Source organism: Lathamus discolor, chromosome 21 (genome assembly GCF_037157495.1).
Source record: "Lathamus discolor isolate bLatDis1 chromosome 21, bLatDis1.hap1, whole genome shotgun sequence".
NCBI lineage: Eukaryota > Metazoa > Chordata > Aves > Psittaciformes > Psittacidae > Lathamus > Lathamus discolor.
In genome coordinates this window covers 4,805,040-4,826,161 of record NC_088904.1, presented here as the reverse complement: position 1 = coordinate 4,826,161, position 21,122 = coordinate 4,805,040, and the positions used below count along the sequence as shown (strand labels likewise).

Genomic DNA, 21,122 nt, shown 5'->3' with positions numbered 1-21,122 from the left:
GGCCTCTGCAGTCAAGCAAAGACCTGAGAAGAAACAGCACCCAGAATATAGTAAAGAACGTGAAGCCTCAAGGAAGGACCCTCTTTTGGAGGAAGGTACTGAGAAAATCACTCGAGCTTCCTCTGACAAAGCAAGCATTTGTCCTTTAATCAATAAGGACAGGATTCACTGTTCCTAAGCTACGCAAAAGAGCTTGGCAATTCATTTTCAGACTTGGCCTGCTTAAGCTCCGCAGGAAGGGAGAAAAGACACGTCCAGGTGACTACTAAGACAGTCTTCAAAGATCAGATTGGTTCCTAACCCACCCTCCACTGCAGAGAGCTGTAAAGAGCAGTTAGCTCCCTCAACTGCTGTGTTAAACACCTTGAGGCTCCTTAGGAGCACAGAAGAGGCATAACCTGGAAAAACAGGGGTTGTTCCCCAGGAGTCATCTGCTCTTCCCGCTGCTCAGTTAACTCACGATGAGCTTCCCACCCAAAGCACTGAAGCACTTGGGAAAAGCAGCACTTTGAAGAGCAGCTACACAGCTGAGGACTGGAAGAAGCGTTAACCCCCCCAAATCCCAACAGGCACCAGTTTGCTCCTACAAGTGAAGACGGTCCAACCTGTGCAGCTGAAGCCACACTCAGAGCACGTTACAGAACAGGAAGAGTAACATTGCTCAGAGGTCTCTGCACCAGCTGCTCTCCTCATCTCATCCCTACCCACTAATTACCTTGAACATAATCAAACACACACTCCACGTTGGCAAACTCCAATTCCAGCAGGTTTTAAGGGAACATTTGTCCCTCCTGCAAGCCATAAGGTGGATTTGACTTTGCTCCACCTCCAAACCCCTATGTGCTAGTGCCCACGGGGTGATCCTTGCTGCTTTCTGCCCCCATCTGCCTTCAACAAGTAAAAAGTGACCTAGATCCAACCTGGAGCCCACTAATATGTCATTCTTCTGTCTCTCCATTAGCAACAGAGAGGCTCTGAAGGCATCCAAGCTCTTTTTAAGGGGAATACAGCTATTTCCTAGCCCCTTTTCCCCAGTCCCAGTGCTACAGTAACAGCTTTATCACTCTACATCACTTACTGCAAGCTGAAAAAGCAATCTGCAGTGCCAGTACGGGGTCTGCTGGGAGATCTGGATGGCTTTCCTCAACAGAGGTTTTGCTGTATCCACTGAATTCTGAAACAGAAACATAACGCCCCTCCAGTCAACGCAAAACCCAGGCTGCTGGGAACGTCCTCGCTAACAGCAGCAACTTCATAACTTGTATTCTGTGGTGATCCTTAAGATGTGAAAAGGAAGAAAGCCCACGTATGTAAGACGCACATTTACACTGGCCCCAAAGCATGCTCAAAGGACTTCTCTATTTAACAGTTCCGGCCATTATTCTGACCTGGGCTTTCTCCCTGCATGGGAGAGCAAAGGCAAACGCTTGCTTTAATGGAAGTAAAGACAAGTTAAGGCTTTTCTAGAGAAAAAAAGAATAAAAATAGCCTGGGAACACAGCAAAAGCCTGAGGAAAACCGTTTACCTTCCCCCTCCCCCAGATGAGCCTGTCTTTGTCTAAATAAGGCCTAAAGAAATCCTTTGGCCAAGGAAACTTCCTCTGCGGTGCACTGCAATTCCAGCAGCAACTTTCACAATCGGAACGACCACAACTTCAGGTTCGCACTTTGCGACTCAAGTCTAGTCCTTATAGCTGAATAAACCCTATTACTACCAGCAACACATCAACTCCAAGCCCAAAGACAGCTTCAACAACAGCCCTGCAGCCCCAGGACAACCGAGAGCGCCACTCACCTCCTGACAGTACAGCTCGGACAGAAGGCTGGCTGCCTCAAACTTAACATCTTCAAACTGCGGGATCTGGCAGCGGCAGAGTTAAGCGAATATGAAACACAGCCTGGAACACACCACCAGCCCAACGCGCACAGCAACCCCGCAGCTGAATGCATGCGCGAGGAAAGCAGCACCCGGCTGGGAAGGAGATGAAAGCAGCAGCCCCATGCCCAGCGCCAGGCGCTGGGGGGATGCGGGCTGCCGCAGTGAGAACGGCCCGGAAAAGGATACCTGCTGCGATATCAACCACTGCAAGAGAAGACAGCCGGGTTAGTGTGCACCCCCCGCGGCCGGCCCCGCTGACAGGGCCCCTCCGCGGCCGCCCCCCCGGCCCCGGGCTCACCGCCTTCTCCAGGTGCCCGCGGGCCTGGTCGCCGTTGCGGGTGTGGTGGTAGAGGACGGAGCCGAGCTGGAGGTGGGTGCGGGCCTCCATGCGGGCGGGGGGCTTGCGGGGCAGCACGGCCTGCAGGCAGTGCACGCACAGCCGCACCTTGGGCGGGCTGGACGTGCGGAAGTGCTCGGCCAGGCCCAGCAGCGCCAGGTACCACGACTCGCCGCCGGCCGCGCCGCCGCCGCCACCCGACCCCGACCCCGGTGCGGGCCCAGCGCCGCCGCCGCCGCCGCCGCTACCGCCTCCTCCTCCGGCGGCCCCTCCGCCCCCCCCGCCGCCGCCGCCGCCCGCCTCCCCGGAGCCACCGGCGCCTCCCGCCGCCGGCTGCGGCTGCTGCTGAGGCGGCGGCTGCTGCTGAGGGGCCGCCGCGCCCGCCGCCACCGCCGCCATCTCAGGGCCGCCGCGACAACACGGGCGGGAGGGGAGGGGCGGGGGTGAAGAGCGGTGCGCGGGGGCCGCTGGGACATGGAGTCCGCCCCGCCGGGAAATGGCGTGTGTCTCAAAGCCTCATGGGAGCTGTAGTCAGACCCCCGGCGTCGGAGAGGCGCTGGGGCGGATGCGAGACTACACCTCCCAGAGGTCTCTGCGGCAGAGCGGCGTAGCACCGCCCGCCCCCCCCGCCGTGGTGCATTGTAGGACAGGAGCTCCAAAATGGACAACCAGAGGGATGCGCCAGGTGCGGTGGGTTCCGCCGGTCCCTGCTCCCGTTCGTGCCTCGCCGCCGCCGCCTGCAGCGTTCTCCCCGCCGCCGGTGGCACCGGGGCCCGTGGGAGGGCGGCCCCTGTGTGTGGGGGGGAGGTGGGGAGGGGACGGGGCCCGTGTGTGCGGTGGGTGCCTGTGGCAGTTCCTCCTCCTCCTCGTCCCCTCAGCGGCTGCGGTGCCTGCCGGAGGTCCCGAGCCCCTCAGCGCTCACTCTGATCCCTCTTCCTCCCGTAGGGAAGGCGAGCCGGTGGTTCGGGGTCGCGCAGTCCAAGTCTGCCAAGACAAACGTGAATCTTCTGCACCAGGAGGAGTTGATAGCGCAGAAAAAGAAGGAAATCGAGGCCAGGCTTGAGCAGCAGGCGAGGCAGAAGTGCCCCAGCATCCCTCTGCTCGGAGAGTACGTGGGGATTGCGGTGCTGGGAGCTTTGCTGGCATGAAAGGGGCGCGTTTGAGAGATGGAGCTGAAGAGGGAAGCTTTGCAAGGCTCTTGCACTCGGGGGTGAATATTAAGAGGTGAAATTTGGGATCGAGTAAAGGCTAGAATAGGGTGCTTGTGCTGTAGTTGATCTAGTAAGGCAAGAATAGGTGTGTGCTAACAGCAGTCATGGTTTTAAAAGGATATTATTGCATTTGCCTTCTACTTCCTATTTTTCTCTCTCTTATACTTGTTACCACAAAGAGTTGGTGCAGTTTCCAGTTAAACGCTTCTCAGGGGCAAGTAGAAATCCTGTTTCAGCACAGTAATAACTAAGTCAGGTGGGGAGTGTGGGTGAGTGCAGTAAGCAGCAAGCCGAACAGGTCTGTGCTTTTGGGAAGTTGGTGTCTTCTCCACGGTAGATGAGGTTGGTGTGGCTGATGTTTCTGTTGGAGGGGGGCTGGGGAGGATGATGAGCACCATCACCTGCTTTTCTTTTTCTACTCAGAGATGACGGTGCTGAGAACGAAGCCTCAGTTTCCAACAAGTTTGTTAATGATGGCAGTTTCCTCCAGCAGTTTCTCAAGCTGCAGAAGGAAAAGTCAAGTACGGGTAGGTCGACTTCTGAGCAACAGGAGACCTTCCTTCTCCTGATGATCCCAGCTTTGTGTGAGCTGCCTCCATGTATGTTCACTTTAAAAACGCTGCTATGAGCTGCTACCAGTAGGAGTAAGTGCTAAAGCAGCCATGACCCCTTCAAATTTGGTTTGCAGAGATGTGATAGGGAGGTTTGCCCACTCTCTGCCTGCTTTAAAGAAGCAGCACTGCTGGCGTGGACCTCGCTGTGTAAAAAACCATCCCAACTTTCATTTCATCCTGCAGCTTTTACCGGTGTCTTTAACTTACTCTGAAAATAACGGCCTGTTGCAGCTCTGTCAGTGCCTGAGATGTTGTTTCTAACCTTGAAGGTTGCACAGGAATTATTTTACCCTCATTCTTTTCTAAGAAACTCCCCCGAGTTCTACTGAGAACTCAGCAACTGCTTCAGCAGCAAATGCTGGGAAGAAGCCTGGGCTGTTTGGGAAGCGGGCCGGGCAGGTCCTGAGCAGCATGCTGCACCAAGCACGGAGCTCCTCTCAGCCCAGACAGAGCCCAGGCACTGCCCGCCACAGTGTCTTTCAGTCGCCAGATGAAGATGAGGAGGAAGATTATGAGCAGTGGCTGGAAATTAAAGGTAAATGACACCTTGTGCTCTGCCTTGGTTTGGGGTGCAGCTCACCCTAGTGCTAGGGGTGGAGTGTGGGGACAGCATTCCTTCGGTAGAGGGTGGTTTTTACTTATGCTGTGCTTTGGTATTCCCAGCACAGTTCCTCTGTGCTGACTTCTGCATCATGAAATGGAAATGGCAGCAGTTAATGCTGGGGGGCTCCTGCGAAGCTTCAGCAAAGAAGCTGAGGACTGAATGCTGGGGGGTATTCCTGATCCAGCCTGAGCCTGGGGTGGGAGAGGGATCATTTGCCATAGGCAGATTGGGTTTGTGCCTAGGCAGATGGGTTTTCCCTGAGTTACCAGGGCAAGTGCTTCACCACCTCTGAAAATAACCTGTAGAGACAAAAGATGTTTTACTCCTGGTGGAACTCAATTGTTTGCTTATCATAAGAATTCTGCTTTGGTACAACTGACGTGTGTTACGCCTGTTGCTGACCTCTCTAGACAATACACATAATACTTGTCTTGAAAATGGAGCTTTAGCCTTTTTAATGATAGAAAATGAAGAATTTGGAGTGGTTGTGTAGAGGGGGGAAGCTGTGTGTGTTAAGCAATAAGGAAGGCACAGAACTGAAATCAGAGTTTCTGCCTCTTTCCAAACTTCCATTAGAAAATCTCCCCTTTAGGTCCTGCCTGCTTGAAGCGGGATAGAAAAGCAGTGAGGAATCTTGCAGCATTTAAATAACTAACTCGATCTGGCTAACGCAGGCCAGGAAGCCCAGGGGCAGATTTGCTTAATAATCTGCATTGCATTTGTGTGTATTAATCAAGTATAAAATGAGATTGGAGTTGCTAAATAAGTCACACCGAGCTTTGTGTCATCATTTATTTTATTCTCTGGTTACAAAACCACATCCAGCCTTTTCTGGTGGGATTTCTAAGAGCATCATCTTGGCAAGTGTGAACTTAAGCATGAAATGCACTGCAGGAATGTGGCTGCAGTGAACAAAGATGGATTATGGACCCTTAATTTAAAGATTATAGGTTCAAATCTACTCCAGTGTGGACAGTTCTTCTCCCATGTGCTCTTTGCTCAGTGCACTCCCCAGTATATTGTTGTCTAGACAAGAACCTGTGTTTAGTTCCCATTGGGTCTGTCCTGCATCTGCTCTGTAACCACTGTCAGGGTTGGTGCATTTCTGCCTTGGCACAGAAGCCAAAATACAGTTTCTTGGAGACTGAGCTCTCTTCTCTCCAGTGGGATTCCCTCCAAGCAAGAGCTGAGATATGGGCATATGCCAGTAGGAAGAGCCACATGCTCCAGCTCCACAATCTGCCTCCCCTAGTTGGGTACAGAGCGATGTCTTGAGAACTGGAATCTGTACTGATGAGTAATGCGGTGGTTAAAGTCAAATCCCTGTTTCTCCCCATTGTGTTTTGTACGGAGTAGAATTATCAGAATTAAATGATGTTGCGGTTCAAATTGTACCCTCAGCTGTGGGCATCCAAATGTGAGGCTTAGGCAGGCATAACATGAACTTCCTGCTAGAGGAGGCTGACAGTAAGCTGGGGGTTGTAAGTTGTACAGCTCTGTAAGACTGGATCCCCCATTTCATCCTTTCTCTTCCCATTCCCGTTCTACTTTTGTCTGCCTCCGTGGTTCTTAGAAGTAATGTACCTGTTGCCTGTTTGGTGTGTGAGTTGAACCCCAGTACTGACAGCTGCTTAAAGTTTTACCCCCAGAGGATGCGGACACCCGGGCATTGGTGGAAAAGCTGGCTAGGTTCGTGGCTGAAGGGGGACCACGGTTAGAGAAGGTCGCTATGGAGAGCTACAAGGATAAACCAGCCTTTTTGTAAGTGTGGTCATTGCAACTCTTATCTTCCAAAGCACAATCTTCTCTCTTTGTAGGAGAAAAAGAGTCTTGTAGATAGAGTTGCTAAGTTACAAGTAATTGGTTTATTTAGTAATTGCTGGGGAAACTGAGGCAGGAAGTGAGGTGCTGAGGATGCAGATCAGTGAGAGCCAGGATACAGCTAGAGGGGGTGAATGTCCAGCACATGGGATATGGCCTTGATCTCAGGCCTGCTTCTGTCTCCTCTGCCATTGCGTGGCTGGGGACAGAGAATTCCCTGCTTGATCAGAAGAAACTTCTTTGTTTCCCTTCAAGTGACACACAGAATTTGGATGCAAGTCCTTAGATTAGAGCTGTGTGTATTTACATGTGCTGAAGATCTTGTAAGCCACGTTTTCAGTGTGTTCTGAGTAACTGATTTGTATTTAATTGGGTTTGGGCTGTTTATATGCCGGAGTATCAATATTTGTATAGTGGTTGCTGATGCAGGTATTTTGTTCTTTATCTCCATCTCCGTGCCAGGTTTTTGCATAATAAGGACAGCAGAGAATTCCTTTACTACAGAAAGAAAGTGGCAGAGATAAGAAAAGAGAAACAAAACTTTCGTCCACCCCCTGTTCCGAAAGGTAATTGAGTGGGATCTGGAGAGTGTGAACAGCACATGTTCAATTTGTCCTCTTCACTCTCTGTAACTGCTTGTTGGGGCTGTGCTAGAAACACTTGGAGTGGAAATTTGGCTGTCAGTCGAATTTCAAGAGATCAAACAGCACCATGAAAGTGGTGCCAAAACCGGTTGTTTCCCAAGCCCACAGCATCCTGTCCCATGCTCTGTGTAAAGGGCTCTTGGAAGAGATTTTCCTTCTACTTCTCAAAAATACTTCAAAGGAACAAAAATTATTATCCAATGTGTGTGTTCTGGAAAGTTTCAGCCCTGAAAATGCAGTTAAGAAAAGTGGTTTATCTCAGATGTTCTTATTTGATTTATTATAAATGGAAGTGGTTGGTTTGTTGGTTGGTTTGTTGGCTGTAATCCCCACTTCTGCTGTTGTTTCCTTCTCTGAAGCTTTTCTTTTCTGCTTGGGACATTAATCCTTGCATGTAAGGGACTGTTTTCAGGTGGGAAAACAGCAGAAGTGGCTGAGCTGCCAACACACAGGTGTGTGAGCAGTGGGATCTGGTTAGCTGTGGTGAGGCACAAGCTATTGAGTGGGTGAAGCGTGGTCTGTGGGCCAGGCATTTATCAATTCCAGCCCAACCTCTATTTCAGGCATTTCACGTGGTCCTGGCAAATCCCTCAGCCTCTCTGTGTCAGCTTCCTTTTCTGTGGAAAGGAGTCTTCAGGCAATTCAGCTGTTATGCTGAGGAGTTAACATCTCAAATCGTGGTTTAATAGACTGCAGGCTGAAAGAGCTTTTTACCAATATCAACTAACTGATCCAGCAGTTTGGAAGCTAAGCAGTATTATCCATGCTTTACAGGTGTGGAATATTGAAGCAAGGAAATGTTATGACTTGGCCATGACTTATAATCATGTCTTCTGCCTCCAGGTCCTGTGCCAGCACTCTGGAGTACTGGCATTGGTACTGTGCAGGTAGCAAATGGTATATAAGGCTGTCATGGCTAAATAACATATTTGCCTGGCTCCTTATAAACATTATGCTTGAAATATTAATGAGCAGAGCTTCTCTGTGCCTTTGGATGAGGGCTGCAGTAGCCACCTCTTCCAGGTGAGGATTGGGACCATTCCATGGAGAATTCCCTCTGTCCTCCAAGCCTCCCCTCAAATGACTAGCAGAGGTGTGTGACAGCAGTACAAGGTTGCCACTTTCATAAGGCTTTCCCATTGCTCCTGGGGACTTCAGTGGCAAAGTCTGTAACTAGAAATGATTGTGAGTGCTGAGGTGTCACCCTGCACAGAGCAGAAACTGCAGCAGCGAGAAACAAGGATCCACATTTGGACACAGAAGCTGGTTTGTGTGTTAATCTGCTCTCATCTCACTCCTGGCACAGGGGAAGCTGCTGTGTCAATGGGTACTCCTCTGGTTACAAAGTCACTGTACAACCTTATGCAAAATGATGCTTTTTGTGCTCTAAACTCTTATGACTGTTGCTATGTAATATTTCTAAAACTTAAACTCGACCTTTTGCCCTTATTCTGCTCTTGGGGTTCTTAGACCAGATAGGCTTTGACTGTTGCTTGTGTGAGTTGGGCCCAGTACTGACAGCCTGCTTAAAGTTTCACCCCCAGACGACGAAGAGATAAAGAACTCTGCAGAGAAACTGGCCAGGTTCATAGCAGCCGGGGGGCCAGAGATGGAAGCTATTGCTGTGCAGAACAACAGAGAGAACCATGCTTTCAGGTAAAGGAAGAAACCTGCTGCTCACTGGAATGTTGTGGGGCTCTTTTTAAGGGGAAGTAGTAGCCAAGCTTGTGACAACTCTGAAGTCACAAGGACAGTGCACGTCCGTAGCATTGATACTTGAACGTTCTCAAGCTTCACAGTTTAAATCAAGGCGCAGAAAGAGAGAAATCAATTTGTTTTCCCCAAAATCAATGTACAGCTTCCACCCCTCCTCACCTGCTTTCTGTTGCAAGGTACCAGTGTGATTCTAACCTTTCTGATTCTCCATGTAGCTGTGTTTTGGTGTGGGCTCCCAGCCACTGCTCAGCCACTGCTGCCCAATTAATTTCCTGGGTTGCTCTTTGCACAGCATCCCCACTAATGTGCAGGTAGCATTCCTTGTCTGTTAGGCCCCCCTTTGGAATCTCTTATTCAGCCTTTCAGATGTGAATTGCTCTCTTCAGTGCACACTGGCAGTTGTTTGATGCCTCCCTTTGGTCTCATCCATGTTTCATTTTTCTGCTCTTACAAACAATTGGATGTGTTCCTTGGAAGTGAAGTGGTGCTCAACAAGCCTGATTCTGTTGCTTGCATCTCAGTGCTTTATTGGCTGCCTACTGGCCCTCTGGGGTGCTCCCTTTGTGTTGTGGGTTCCATTAGGCAGATGTGCTGATAGCTGAGGTCTTCCAGGATTTACTTTAAAACCCTGCTGTGATCCCACCTGAGCACAGTCAAGTTCAACACTTGCTCCTCTGTCAGGATATCCTGGGCTGCATCAAAAGGAGCGTGACCAGCAGGTCGAAGGAGGTGATCCTGCCCCTCTACTCTGCTCTTGTGAGACCTCACCTGGAGCATTGTGTGCAGTTCTGGTGTCCTCAACGTAAAAAGGACATGGAACTGCTGGAACAAGTCCAGAGGAGGCCACGAGGATGATCAGGGGACTGGAGCACCTCCCGTATGAAGACAGGCTGAGGAAGTTGGGGCTGTTCAGCCTGGAGAAGAGAAGGCTGCGTGGGGACCTCATAGCAGCCTTCCAGTACCTGAAGGGGGGCTATAGGGATGCTGGGGAGGGACTCTTTGTCAGGGACTGTAGTGACAGGACAAGGGGTAATGGGTTAAAACTTAAACAGGGGAAGTTTAGATTGGATATAAGGAGGAAATTCTTTCCTGTTAGGGTGGTGAGGCACTGGAATCGGTTGCCCAGGGAGGTTGTGAGTACTCCATCCCTGGCAGTGTTCAAGGCCAGGTTGGATGAAGCCTTGTGTGGGATGGTTTAGTATGAGGTGTCCCTGCCCATGGCAGGGGGGTTGGAACTGGATGATCTTGAGGTCCTTTCCAACCCTAACTATTCTATGATTCTATGATTTCATCAGGTTTGCCATAGGGAGGGCCCCATCCTGCCCTCTTTGAGGTCCTGGAGCAATCCTTAATGCTGATTTTCAAATGGAGGGATGCAAGACCATGTTTGAGTTTGCTTGTGTGTTGTGCAATGATAGATGGAAAAGGCCTGTCATCTCTTAGGTTTCCTTGTGGGACCAGACACTATCCTGAGGAGAGGTTACACCAAGAGTTATACTGGTCCCCTGTAAAAGGAAGATTGTAGAGGACTTAGGGATAAGCAGGATTTCTGTGTGAAGAATTGAAACTGGAGTGAGCTCAAAAAGAGAATGTGTTTGTACCCATCATTGTATTGACTCGTGTTTCATTTCACACGTTGCTGCTAGCTTGAGGATTGTTCATGTTCTTCCTCCAGAGACCAAGGACATTTATTTCACACAAAAGGTCAGAGATGCCTGTTTCTGGAAGGGATAGCAGATAAAGCAGTGGGGTTTGCGTGTGAGGGAACAGAAGGAGCAATCATGGTCTAATCAAGCAGGCTGGTAATGTCAGTGCTTTTAGCTTGACTGGAGATCTGGGGAGCAGTTTCTTTAGGCAGTGGTTTGGCATTCCCACTGGTAAGACCTGACTGTTTGGCAACTGCAACCTGACATGTTGGGGAGCACTTGCAGTTTTCCCATTCATCTTCCAGAAGGCAGGTGAATGCGGGGGGAGGACCTTGCGCTTCCACAAATGTAACGTGTGCTTATTTGGCAGCAGAAATAGCTCGTGAATGGGAAATGCACTTCCTGATCCCAGAGGAAACCTTGCAAAAGCACTTGGAGCCCTGCATTGCATGCATGCACACACAGGATGGTGCTGCAGAGCAGGGAAGTGTGGGGAGGGCTGGTTGTGCAAGAGCAGCACAGCAGAGAAGAGCCCTGACCAAACTGTGCTGTACCCAACCCCTGCATAGCCCTGTTCGAGCTAAACTTGCTGGTTTTGACTTCTTGACAGGTTTCTATATGAGCCAAACAGCAGAGCCTACAAGTACTACAAGCACAAGCTGGAGGAGTTCCGGAAGGACAAGAACGTCTCCGCAAGTGCCCCTTTGCCTGAAGAGCCCAGTCAGAAAAGGAGGAGCAGCCCTGAGACATCCCCATCAGTTATGTGCTTACCAGCTTTGCCTTTGCCCCTGCCCTTGCCCTCGGCTTCACCATCATCCTCCTCTACAACTGCACCCGATGAGGCAGCTGCAGCTACTGCTCCAGGCACTATGAAGAAGAAGCGGAAAAGCAGGTGGGGACCGGAGGAGGAGAAGGTTGAAGTACCTCTGCCACAGTTTGTCCAGCAGCTGGAGGCTCCCGCCCCTCTCACAGGTTAGTGGAGCTGTATATTGTGGTGAAGAACTGTTCTGCCTTAGCACAGCTGGCTTTGCAAAGAGAAAATCCAGTGAGTCTTATCTCCTGTTGTAATCTCCTTGGTTGCCAGCCCCTGTCTTTCAGCTGGGCCTAGCAGCTAGCTCTCCCCTGGGTGGAAACCCAGATAAATCATTTTATCTTGCTGACACCAGGGATTGGATCTTATCGTTCTCCAGCTATCTCTGAAACCCTGCTGTGCTATAGCTCATTACAGCCTCAGCCTCTGTGTTGTTTAGGGCTATTTCACTTCAGGAAGAGAGTCTGTCAGAAAACAACTATCAAAGGCTGATCTGTGCTTATTCCCCATGGTGGGATAAAATCCTTGTGCAGCACTTCCATCTCCCTCTAACTGATCAGAAGGCTAAATGGGAATAGCCATTCCCCAAGTGCTGGCGGACACAAGTAACTTCCAATTTATACCCATTTCAGTTCATTTGATGACAGACGAGCTTCACGGTTCTCAGCCAGTGTTGAAGCTTATGCTCCTGGTACTTTACCTGCCAGGTTCACCTGAGAGGTGCAGCTCTCTTGAGTGCTGGAAGAGAATTCTCCCAGTTGGAGCCCTTCTCAGGAGCTCTCAGAGGCTGAACTGTGGTGCTCATCAGTGCACGTGCAGTAGATCATGAGGCAGTCAGAGCTGCATACAGAAATGGAGTCCCTCAAGGAAAGCATCCTTTGTCTGAGTTGCAGGTCGAGCCCACAGATAATTCTCAACACACTGTTGAGCAGTGTGCAGCTCATTGCTCCAGCAAGTGTGTGGGTCTTCTGCTTTGGCTGGGTTTTAGAAGAGGTACGTGCTCAGCCCGTCATATCTTTGACCGTTAGGCTTGGGTAAGGTGTAGGGTACGTGCTGTGGTATCTGTGACTCTGCAGAGGGCAGGAGGGAAGGAGGGCTCCACCTCCTAATCCAGCACTTCAAATGGAGATGAAGTTCCTATGTGGTTCTTCTGATCACAGCCCTATACAGAAGTCTTGGCTATGCATCTCATAGGTACAGGACGAGACACCAACCTGGAGGGATTCATTTGACCTTGAATTGCTGCTTGTACCTCTAGAGTACTTGTTTTGCAGGCAGTAATGAAGCTTCCACGGTGTAGCTAGGCAGGTGCTATTGAAACAAGCCTCGGATTCTGTCTTCGTACCCCCTGCTGCAGTGGGGAGAAGCAAGGGTGTCTGTTTGCTCGTTCCAGCATGCTGCCTGCTGAAATCTCCCCTGGCTCTTTCAGCCTCCCCTTCATTAGACAGGGACATGCTTGTGTTCAGGCTCACTTTCTGCAGGGTTTTGTGTCAAGTAGAAGAAAGGGACAGCAACCAATTTGCCAGGCAGAACAAACCAACCCTTAGCATGATGTTCATGCTCTGCAGGGGGAAGGGTTTGGTTTTTATCAGCTCAGATGAACTCTTCCCTTTTTAAAATTAATATCTTCAACCTGGAATTCCAATGACCCCTTTGGTCCTGTGGAAGGTTAGGGTTGCACAGGATGCTTTGGTACCTCAGTATCTACATCTTTAATCCGTTATGCTTAGCAAGAGTTTTGGGTTGAGGGGAAGACTTTTCTGATTCTTTTCTTGTCTACTTTTAGTAATAAATCAGTATCATGAGAGGAGAGAGTGCGGCCCTTCTGGACAGAAACAAGGCTTCTCTTATTGGTATCAAAACCCTTAACTGCATACATCCTGCAGGGACTAACACAGCTGCAAAGCGGAACAGAGCAGAGATACTGGGATTAGGGAACTCTGGACTAATGGGAAATTACAGGCTGTCATTAGAACTCTGTGAAAGCTAATACTGGATTGCTTTGGGTTTGATTAGTTTTAATTGAGTGAGATCTTCAGGCCGTGAAGCAAGAAATCAGGCAGTTCTGTATTGGGATTTCTCCTGCTGTCCTTAAAGGACGTTCACTGCTCTTGCAACAAGCTCCTTTACCGGCATGTGGGGAAGGAATAAACCTTCAGGTAGCCTCCTGCCAATGCTGCAGATAGACTGCACCATTAACCCTGGAGGCAAAGCTGATGTCATTCCAGGGAAACAAATGTATTTTTCCCAGGCCTGCTGAACATGAGACTGGGAAGCAACTTCTTATCACACAGCATTTGCCTGTGCTAGCCCAGTGGAAGGAACTTTTAAATCTTATCTATTTGTATGCAAATTCACTGACTGATCTTATTTACAAAGAGACTTTTCTATCTTGGGGTGGAGCTTTGCTTTTTCTGTCAACTTTGCCTATGTTGTGCTGCTTTGGGCCCAGCCTCCAAAAATACCTCCCAGAGCTGAATTTCTGCAGTGACTTTCATCATCTCTCAGCAGAAAGCAGCAGAGTAGTCAGAGAAACCAGATGTAGTTTTAGCACAAGAAGGAGCAATGGTGTATGCTTTCTGGGAAGGAAAAGAAGGAGCTCCAGTCCCACCTTTCTCCTTTAAGGGGGTTATATATCTGCTGGGTTAAGGCAGCACCTCATGGGGCCTCTAGAGCCATGCCTGGCGCTTAGCCTGTGTGTTTGTGCAGTTCAGAGCTGAGCCAGAGAGCTCCTGACCTCTGTGAAGGGCAGACTCTTCCTCGGTGCATTCAGAGGAAGCTTTCCCCTGCCTTGACCCAGGGGGTCAGTCTTTGACTGGGGCTGATGCTGAAGTGCCCCAGTCTCATATAACATGTGGGGCCAGATTCTTTACGTGGCATAGGCATAGTGTGTTCATAAAACTGTTTCCAAACCTCAGTGCTCTCCCAGACGCAATTCGGGTTGTTTAGCAGCAATAGAAAGGTTTCTTTTCCTAGTTGTTCTTATTTCTTGGGAGCTGGAAGTGCCTATCCCAGCACCAAGCCCAGCATAACCCAGCTTCTTGCTTCTCTCCCCTTGGAAAACCTCTTGCAGTGTTTTACATAACTCTTTCTGCAGAGTTGACTCCCAGTTCTGGTGTGAATGTGCAGAGGCTGTAGCTGCGGGAGGGAGGGTGGATGTGCTGGTTTCTGCTCTCCTTGGGAGCCTGGAGTTAAGGAAGCTGCTTTCCCATCCTGGAGTCCTCAGCCCAAAGCATGAGGAGAGAGGAGAGTGCTCAGATCAATTGCCCTGAGTGCCAGTGAGAGGAAGGGAGCTGCTGACCCCTGGGGCCTCATTACCATATTGTGTAGACATTTGGTGTCATGAACAATGATCTTACTATTATCAGGCTTCATAATTAATAGATGATGAATAAGTAATGAAGCATCATTTAATTGTAGTCTGGACTTACACTCAGATGGAGGCTTTTGCAGGCAGTAGTAGGAAGATATCCTTGCCTTGTACTGAAAAATGCAGCACCCTTTCAAGTGTGGCTTTGTGTCTTCTTTTAATCCCTTAAAAATTTAATTGTTGGGATCTTGGCTCTGAGGTGCTGTAGGGGTAAGCTGCCAGCATTGCTGGATAGAGCTGAACCAACTTTACAAGGCAATCTTCATGATAAATCTCTTGCAGCCCCAGCAGTGTTTCTGTTACTTTCCTTCATGGTGCTGCAATTCCAAGTAGGTTTCCTTCTCCCCCTTCACCGCCCCCCCGCCCCAACCCTTTCCCTTTGTTTGCCATTTGAACTCCAAGTGCTCTGTGGTCATTTTAAACCCGTAGGTGCCCTGCCCAGGTAACGTTAATGTCTAATTTCAGGGCTTATCTGACAAACTAGCAAAATCATTCCAAAGGAGAAGCATCTGAAAGGGGATACTGCAGAAAAAGGAGGATACATCAATGGGATTGTCTAGCAGAAATGTCAAATGCCCCCTCTTTGAAAGCAGGGGCAGCATCCCTGGCAATGCAGTTTGTGGGCCTGTAGATCAGAAGCTAAAATTCCCTTGGGGAATAGCAGCTTCCAACTGCAGCGCAATGCTCAGGTCTGTGTTCTGGTGTGCTCATTTGCTTTTCAGTTGGAATGAAGTTGCTGTGTACATAGGAATCAGCAGACTGTACATAGGAATCAGCAGACACTTGGTGCACAGCTGGGCAACACACTGACAGGCTCAGGTCTGCTGGTGACTTCATGCTGGGTAACTAACAGCACCCTTTAAAAGCCTGGGCCTCACCAGGCAGCCTTTTGAGGGGAACGGGTAATTCTTGAAGCATGGTGTAGCAGACTGCCATGCAGTGTGACCATGAGGACGTGAGACATAGTTTGGGGAGAGGCCTGGACCAGGGTGAGGAAATACTGAGTTGAATGATCTGTGACCATTCTTGCTCCTGTGGTTTCTACGTCCTGCCAGGTGCTTGTTCTTCAGTTAATGCTGAAACCATGGAATGAATGTAAACCTTCCTGGAGGGCTCTTCAGCTGTGGGTTCACTGCTCTCAATGGCTGTCTCCTCATTTCTGAAAGTCTTTTAACATGTGCTTATTACAGTTCAGGACCTCAAGGGTCTTGGTTATGAAAAAGGGAAACCAGTTGGTTTGGTGGGTGTGACGGAGCTCTCTGAAGCCCAGAAGAAACAGCTGAAGGAGCAGCAGGAGGTAATGCCCTGAAATGATTTCCAAATTCATACTGTGTTGCAGCATGACTGGCTTAGATGGGAGAGTGGAAGTGGAGACAGCAAAGAAGCTTCACTGGGGCCCACAAATAAATCTCTAGGATTTGTGCTGAATGCCAAAGAATCGTGATGCTGCAGTCAGCAGAAACAGGAGAGGACTTTAGGGAATATGAATGAAGCCAACCAATTGCTGTCCTACCAGGCTAAACCCCCAGATCTATAAGGTCTCTTGTGTCACATCTGCAGCTGGTTACATACTGCTCCAGCAGTGGGGAGGAGGCGAGTGGAGACTTGGAATGTTGGGGGGAATCGGAGCAGAACTGGCTTTTGCCAGGACATGAGGGTGATGTTTAAGCTGTGGGGGGATGAGGAGATGGCAGCAGTCCTCAGTGTTAACAGCGAGGTGCCTCTGTTGGAGCGACCAGTACATAATACATAATTCTCTTGTTTGATCTGAGAAGTGAATGGCTCAGATCAAGCAACAGCACTCGTTGCCTGTGGGGATTTGTAGCTGTCATAACCTGTGTGTGTAGGGCAACTGGGGTGGGTGCAGGCTCTGCTGCAGAGCTCTGTGTGCCCCTGGCACTCTGCTGCCTGCAGTGGGGGTCTTATTGAGTGCACTGTTGCTTCTCTTCTTCTAGATGCAGCAGATGTATGATATGATCATGAAGCACAAGCAAGCCATGCAGGATATGCAGATGATGTGGGAAAAGGCAATCCAGGAGCACCAGTATGACTATGACAGTGATGAAGAAGTGGACAGTGAGCTGGGAACATGGGAGCACCAGCTTCGGCGCATGGAGATGGATAAGACACGAGGTGTGTAGGAAGCTGCCATACAAACGTCTTGCTCACTCTGTGGTTGCACAGAGGCCTCCAGAGGGAGATGTCTGAGATCACGTTGTTGGCATGGGAGTTGCAGGGTCACTTTTCACTGCTCTGCTGTGGCTTCCCTGCTTGTTGAGTGGAGATAATCACCATGGGTTGCTGTGAGGCTTTATGCTTCACCAACCCTCTGAAATTCAAAGTCAGAACACTGTCTTATTGCTGCTTTCTCTTCTCTTGGGCAGAGTGGGCTGAGCAGCTGACCCAGATGGGCAGAGGGAAACATTTCATCGGAGACTTTCTTCCACCTGATGAGCTGGAGAAATTCATGGAGACATTCAAGGCACTGAAGGTGAAACAGCCAAATTCAGACTGGTGGCAGCACTTCACATTGTCCTGAGCAGGGAGGGAAAGGTCTCAAGTGTGCTTAGCCTTTTGTCACAACACTTAGTTCCCTCACAGCCTTGAGGTACTTCTGCCCTTACCCTAGGAGCTCTGTTCCTTCTGGAAGAAACAAGGGGTAAATAGCAGTAGCAAAGCAGAGAGCAGACTATTGGGATAGGGCTTGAGGGTTAGCTGCAGTTGCAGACCAGCCTCTTGGACTCGCCATGGTTTGGCTGTTCCTGTTTCAGACAAGTGGTTGCTGATGCCAAGCAAGGAAAATGAGAATTTTTGTCTAGATGAGTGCAGTAAAGTGAAAATACAAAACCTACGAAAAGCTTACGCAAAGCACTTCAGTACCTGCCAATTCTTCCTAAACTGTAGGACTTCTTGATGCTGGCACATCCTTCTTGCTGTTTCCGTGTTGCCAGCATGGGGTCTGACGTTCCCTGGAGATCCTGGCTTAAATAAGAACTGTATCTGAAGCTTGAGCCAGAGAGCAACTTTGAATTCAGGAGCTAAATATTTCTCTTCTTAATCTCACAATAGCATTCACTGCTTCTTGCAGATTGTTCCGGGGTTGGGCAGTGCTTTATCATTTACCTGCTTCCTTCTCTGTGGTGGTGCAGAGCTGGAATCCCAGGGAATGTTGTTAGTTGTTAATTGCTTGCCAGAGCCATCCTAACTTGGAGTACCTGAAGCTGATTTTTTTTTTTCCCTTCCTCTGCCCCACAAAGAGAAAAGAGTAACCAACAGTTCCTTTTGTGCCTCTGCAGGAAGGACGGGAGCCAGATTATTCCGAATACAAGGAGTTCAAACTGACTGTGGAAAACATAGGTTATCAAATGCTAATAAAGATGGGCTGGAAGGAAGGCGATGGACTTGGTTTGGATGGACAGGGGATTAAAAACCCAGTCAGCAAGTAAGCAGAGTCCTTCTACTATTGATTTAGTCCTTTCCTCTTGGGCTGGTAATTGATGCTCCTTCCCTGGCCTACTGGAAGCAGCTGCAGTGAATGTGAGTGTAATTCATCACTGGAGCAGAATATGGAATCCTTGCAGCAAAGGAGAAAAATGCTTTCTGATTTCTCTGGGGTTCCCCCCACACACAGAGCCTGGGTTTGTTACTTTATCTCAGGCAGGAGCAATGATCTGAGCCAAGGGTGTTTTGATTCTAATCTCAATTTGCATGCTGAGCTCTTCTGGGAGGTGCTGTCTCCCCAGTTGTAAAATGAAGGTAATACTTGTCCACACCTCCCCTCTCCCAGGACGTGTGAGGATTAAATCATGTCTTTAAAGTCACAAATTCATTTCAGTAAATATATTCAAGAACTTGCCTTTTGCATCTGAAGCACAGTTGGTCCCTGCTGGTTAGTCCCTGGTGTACTGTGGGTGGAAGGATGCTGCTGCTGGACTTGTGCTTGGAAGATGCTTCAGTCCAGATCAGAGCTTTGTGTGAGATCATGCAACTGCCTTGACGTCACTCTTTAGTACAGAAGTTTTCTGATTTGATCACACTTTGTATATAACCAAGCATAATGAGTTCTATCCAAGAACAGATGAGGAGCTCTTTTTGGGTAGCTCATCTGTTGGTAACATATGCTGAACTTCAAAACCCAATGTTGGGGGCAGGAAGTTCTCTGAATTGGGTTTTTTAGCAGTAGACCCTTTTAGAAATAGCAGTTGTTTGTTTACTGCATGATGGAAAGTCTCTCTGCAAAGCAGTTCTGCTCCTCTCTAGCAAGAAGATCTCTTTGGCAAAATGCTTATTGGGTCAGAGAAGTTCTGTGGTAAGAGATTGCTGTGATCAAACCAGCAAGGCTTCCAAACAGAGGGACGGCAGATTCTGTCCGTCACAGGCTTGAAGAAGGTTTGCGCTTTGCTTGGGTTCTATCATCTCTGCTCCTAGAACTGGTAGGAAGGTGCTGCTGCAGAGGGAAAGGAATTGCTGCTGCTTCTGGAGTGTTCTGGAGGAATAAGAGGCAGGTACATTTAACAGATCTGTGTGCCTCCACTCACTGAGGTACAAATGGAAGCATTTGATTGCCAAAGGTGAGTCTGCTGGGCAGAGCACTGTTCAGCAGGGAGGCATCCAAACCACAGATGCTGTTTCTCTTCCAGCTGTAAGAGGTTAAGCAAATATATGTTGACACTCCTGCTTCCATCTAACAACAGCAAGCATCATTGATTCAGAAGGGCAGTGTAGCAACACGGCAAATGCAATAAGGTGCTCAGTATTAGCTGTCTGTCTTGATGCAGCGCACTCTGCGTGACGATGCCCAGTGCTCCCTGATGCCTGTCCTCCAGCTCTGGTGACAAGAGGCAGCAGGCCTTTCTGGGGAAGAGGAAGATGATCTGTCATGTCTTTGTTCCCCCTTTCCAAACAGGGGAACTGCAACTGTGGATGGAGCTGGTTTTGGCATCGATCGTCCTGCTGAGCTCACCAAGGAGGATGATGAGTACCAAGCATTCCGTAAGCGAATGATGCTTGCCTACCGCTTCCGACCAAATCCATTGGTAAGCTGGTCCCAAAACGAGAGCAGGCACAGTAACAAACCCACTGAGGCTTCTGTGTGTGTCTCGTAAGGGTGGGGGTGTTTCTAGCACTTAGCCAAGAGAGCAAATGCTGTGAAAGTTTCTCTTTTGATTCTGCTCTCATGCTGAATCACATTATCGCTACCAAAACAGCCACGGATGCGCAGTTTTCTTTGCCATCACTTTATTTTTAAACACAAAAGCCTATGGGTTGAGTTTTATCTGGTGCATACCAAGTATAAACGCTGAGCGCAAAGGATACGGGGGCTTGTCCATGGGTTCTTTTGGATAATTGTTTTCCTGGTTGCAAAAGGCTGCTCCGTTTGCATTGGCCTTGTCCATTCCGCATGCCAGCACACCTTGAAAGCTCCATTTATAATTTGTGATGGGCAAAGCTCAGGTTTCGCTGTCAGAAATGTCACGTTTCAGTGGTTTTTTCAGGTAATTAAGCTCAGATGCTCATTGTTCTGTGAAGACAGCAGTTTTGATTCATTTCTCTCTTCTTCCCCACAGAACAACCCACGACGACCTTACTACTGAGTGCTTTTGGGGGACAGCGTGTTTTCAAATCCAATTGTAATTTTTCTGTGAAATGTTATGAAACTGCATTACCAGTCTCTTAATTGCTAATATTGTAAAACTTTTTGAAGTCGTGATACCATCTGTCACCCAGAAGAGCCCCCTTGAGTGTCACAGCAACCGTGTCGTAACAAGGCCTGGGGTGGTGCTTGGGGAGGAGAGCAGAGCAGGTGAGAACAGGCCTTCACATGGTGCCCTGCTGACAGGGGAAGGGGTAGCACCAAAGATACTAGTAAGTAGTTCAGGGACTTCATTTGTGTTTAGCTCAGTGCCACGTTACAAGGAGTGCATTTTGTGTGACCCTGCAGATCCTCTGCTGTTCAGATGCGCAGCTTGTGCTGCTCTAGGTTGTTTGGTTGGGCTGTCAATGACAAGTACAACAACGGGCTATCTCCACCCCAGGTTTTGGGGCTGTTGTTCAAGTCAGGCTATTGTTCCCTGAAGAACTGGGTTCTGATGTTGCATGAAGCCAGAAGTATGGTCTGACCTTCACCTGACATTGCAAAACCAGTGCCTAGTTGGTTTACCTCTGGCCTGTGGAAGACAAGGTGTGGATTGATGTGAAGTGTGGCTACAAGGCTTGAGGGATGTGGGGGCAAGTTCTTCAGAGGTGATGGCTTCTTGCTCTCTTGAACACTAAGTTCACCCCAAAAGACTTGCAAACCAAGAGACTTGCTACAACTTCATGTGTCTCGGGGTGCTGAAGAATCAAGCCTTCAGCCACAGCTTGGCAAAGGCCATTTGGATTTTGTTGTCATAAGAAACCTCTTTACAGATATAAATTTTCTTCATTCAGTCTGTAAATAAAATAAAACTCACTTGTTCCTTAGTTTTAA

The 21,122-nt window shown here is 49.0% G+C and overlaps 2 protein-coding genes across 3 annotated transcripts in view; one reads left to right on the top strand and one right to left on the bottom strand.

Moving 5' to 3' along the window:
- Window positions 1-2,634, bottom strand: part of MAU2 (MAU2 sister chromatid cohesion factor) — a 15,822-nt gene extending 13,188 nt beyond the window's left edge. Inside the window, exons 1-4 of the mRNA XM_065658857.1 lie at window positions 2,178-2,634; window positions 2,066-2,083; window positions 1,796-1,861; window positions 1,079-1,174 (exon numbers count right to left, since the gene is read on the bottom strand). Of these exons, the coding sequence (XP_065514929.1) occupies window positions 1,079-1,174; window positions 1,796-1,861; window positions 2,066-2,083; window positions 2,178-2,615 (618 nt within the window). The 5' untranslated portion in view covers window positions 2,616-2,634. The remainder of the gene's footprint in view (window positions 1-1,078; window positions 1,175-1,795; window positions 1,862-2,065; window positions 2,084-2,177) is intronic.
- On the top strand, window positions 1,827-21,122 carry SUGP1 (SURP and G-patch domain containing 1). 2 transcript variants are annotated; one of them, XM_065658855.1, is made up of 14 exons: window positions 1,827-2,103; window positions 3,162-3,324; window positions 3,851-3,954; window positions 4,349-4,576; window positions 6,283-6,406; window positions 6,929-7,032; window positions 8,643-8,766; window positions 11,083-11,444; window positions 15,844-15,950; window positions 16,609-16,786; window positions 17,038-17,144; window positions 17,950-18,095; window positions 19,560-19,689; window positions 20,221-21,122. In XM_065658855.1, the coding sequence occupies exons 1-14, from the start codon at window positions 1,887-1,889 to the stop codon at window positions 20,245-20,247; spliced, it is 2,121 nt and encodes a 706-aa protein (XP_065514927.1). In that variant the 5' UTR covers window positions 1,827-1,886; the 3' UTR covers window positions 20,248-21,122. The 2 variants fall into 2 exon arrangements, with proteins under 2 accessions (XP_065514927.1, XP_065514928.1); XM_065658856.1 differs by lacking the exon at window positions 1,827-2,103 and adding an exon at window positions 2,840-2,901.

Bases quoted from the DNA above. Each gene is read 5' to 3' on its own strand.
- SUGP1 (XM_065658855.1), top strand. From the start codon at position 1,887: ATGAAACACAGCCTGGAACACACCACCAGCCCAACGCGCACAGCAACC. The intron at 2,104-3,161 runs GTTAGTGTGCAC...TTCCTCCCGTAG, and splicing joins CTGCAAGAGAAGACAGCCGG to GGAAGGCGAGCCGGTGGTTC. The intron at 8,767-11,082 runs GTAAAGGAAGAA...ACTTCTTGACAG, and splicing joins AGAGAGAACCATGCTTTCAG to GTTTCTATATGAGCCAAACA.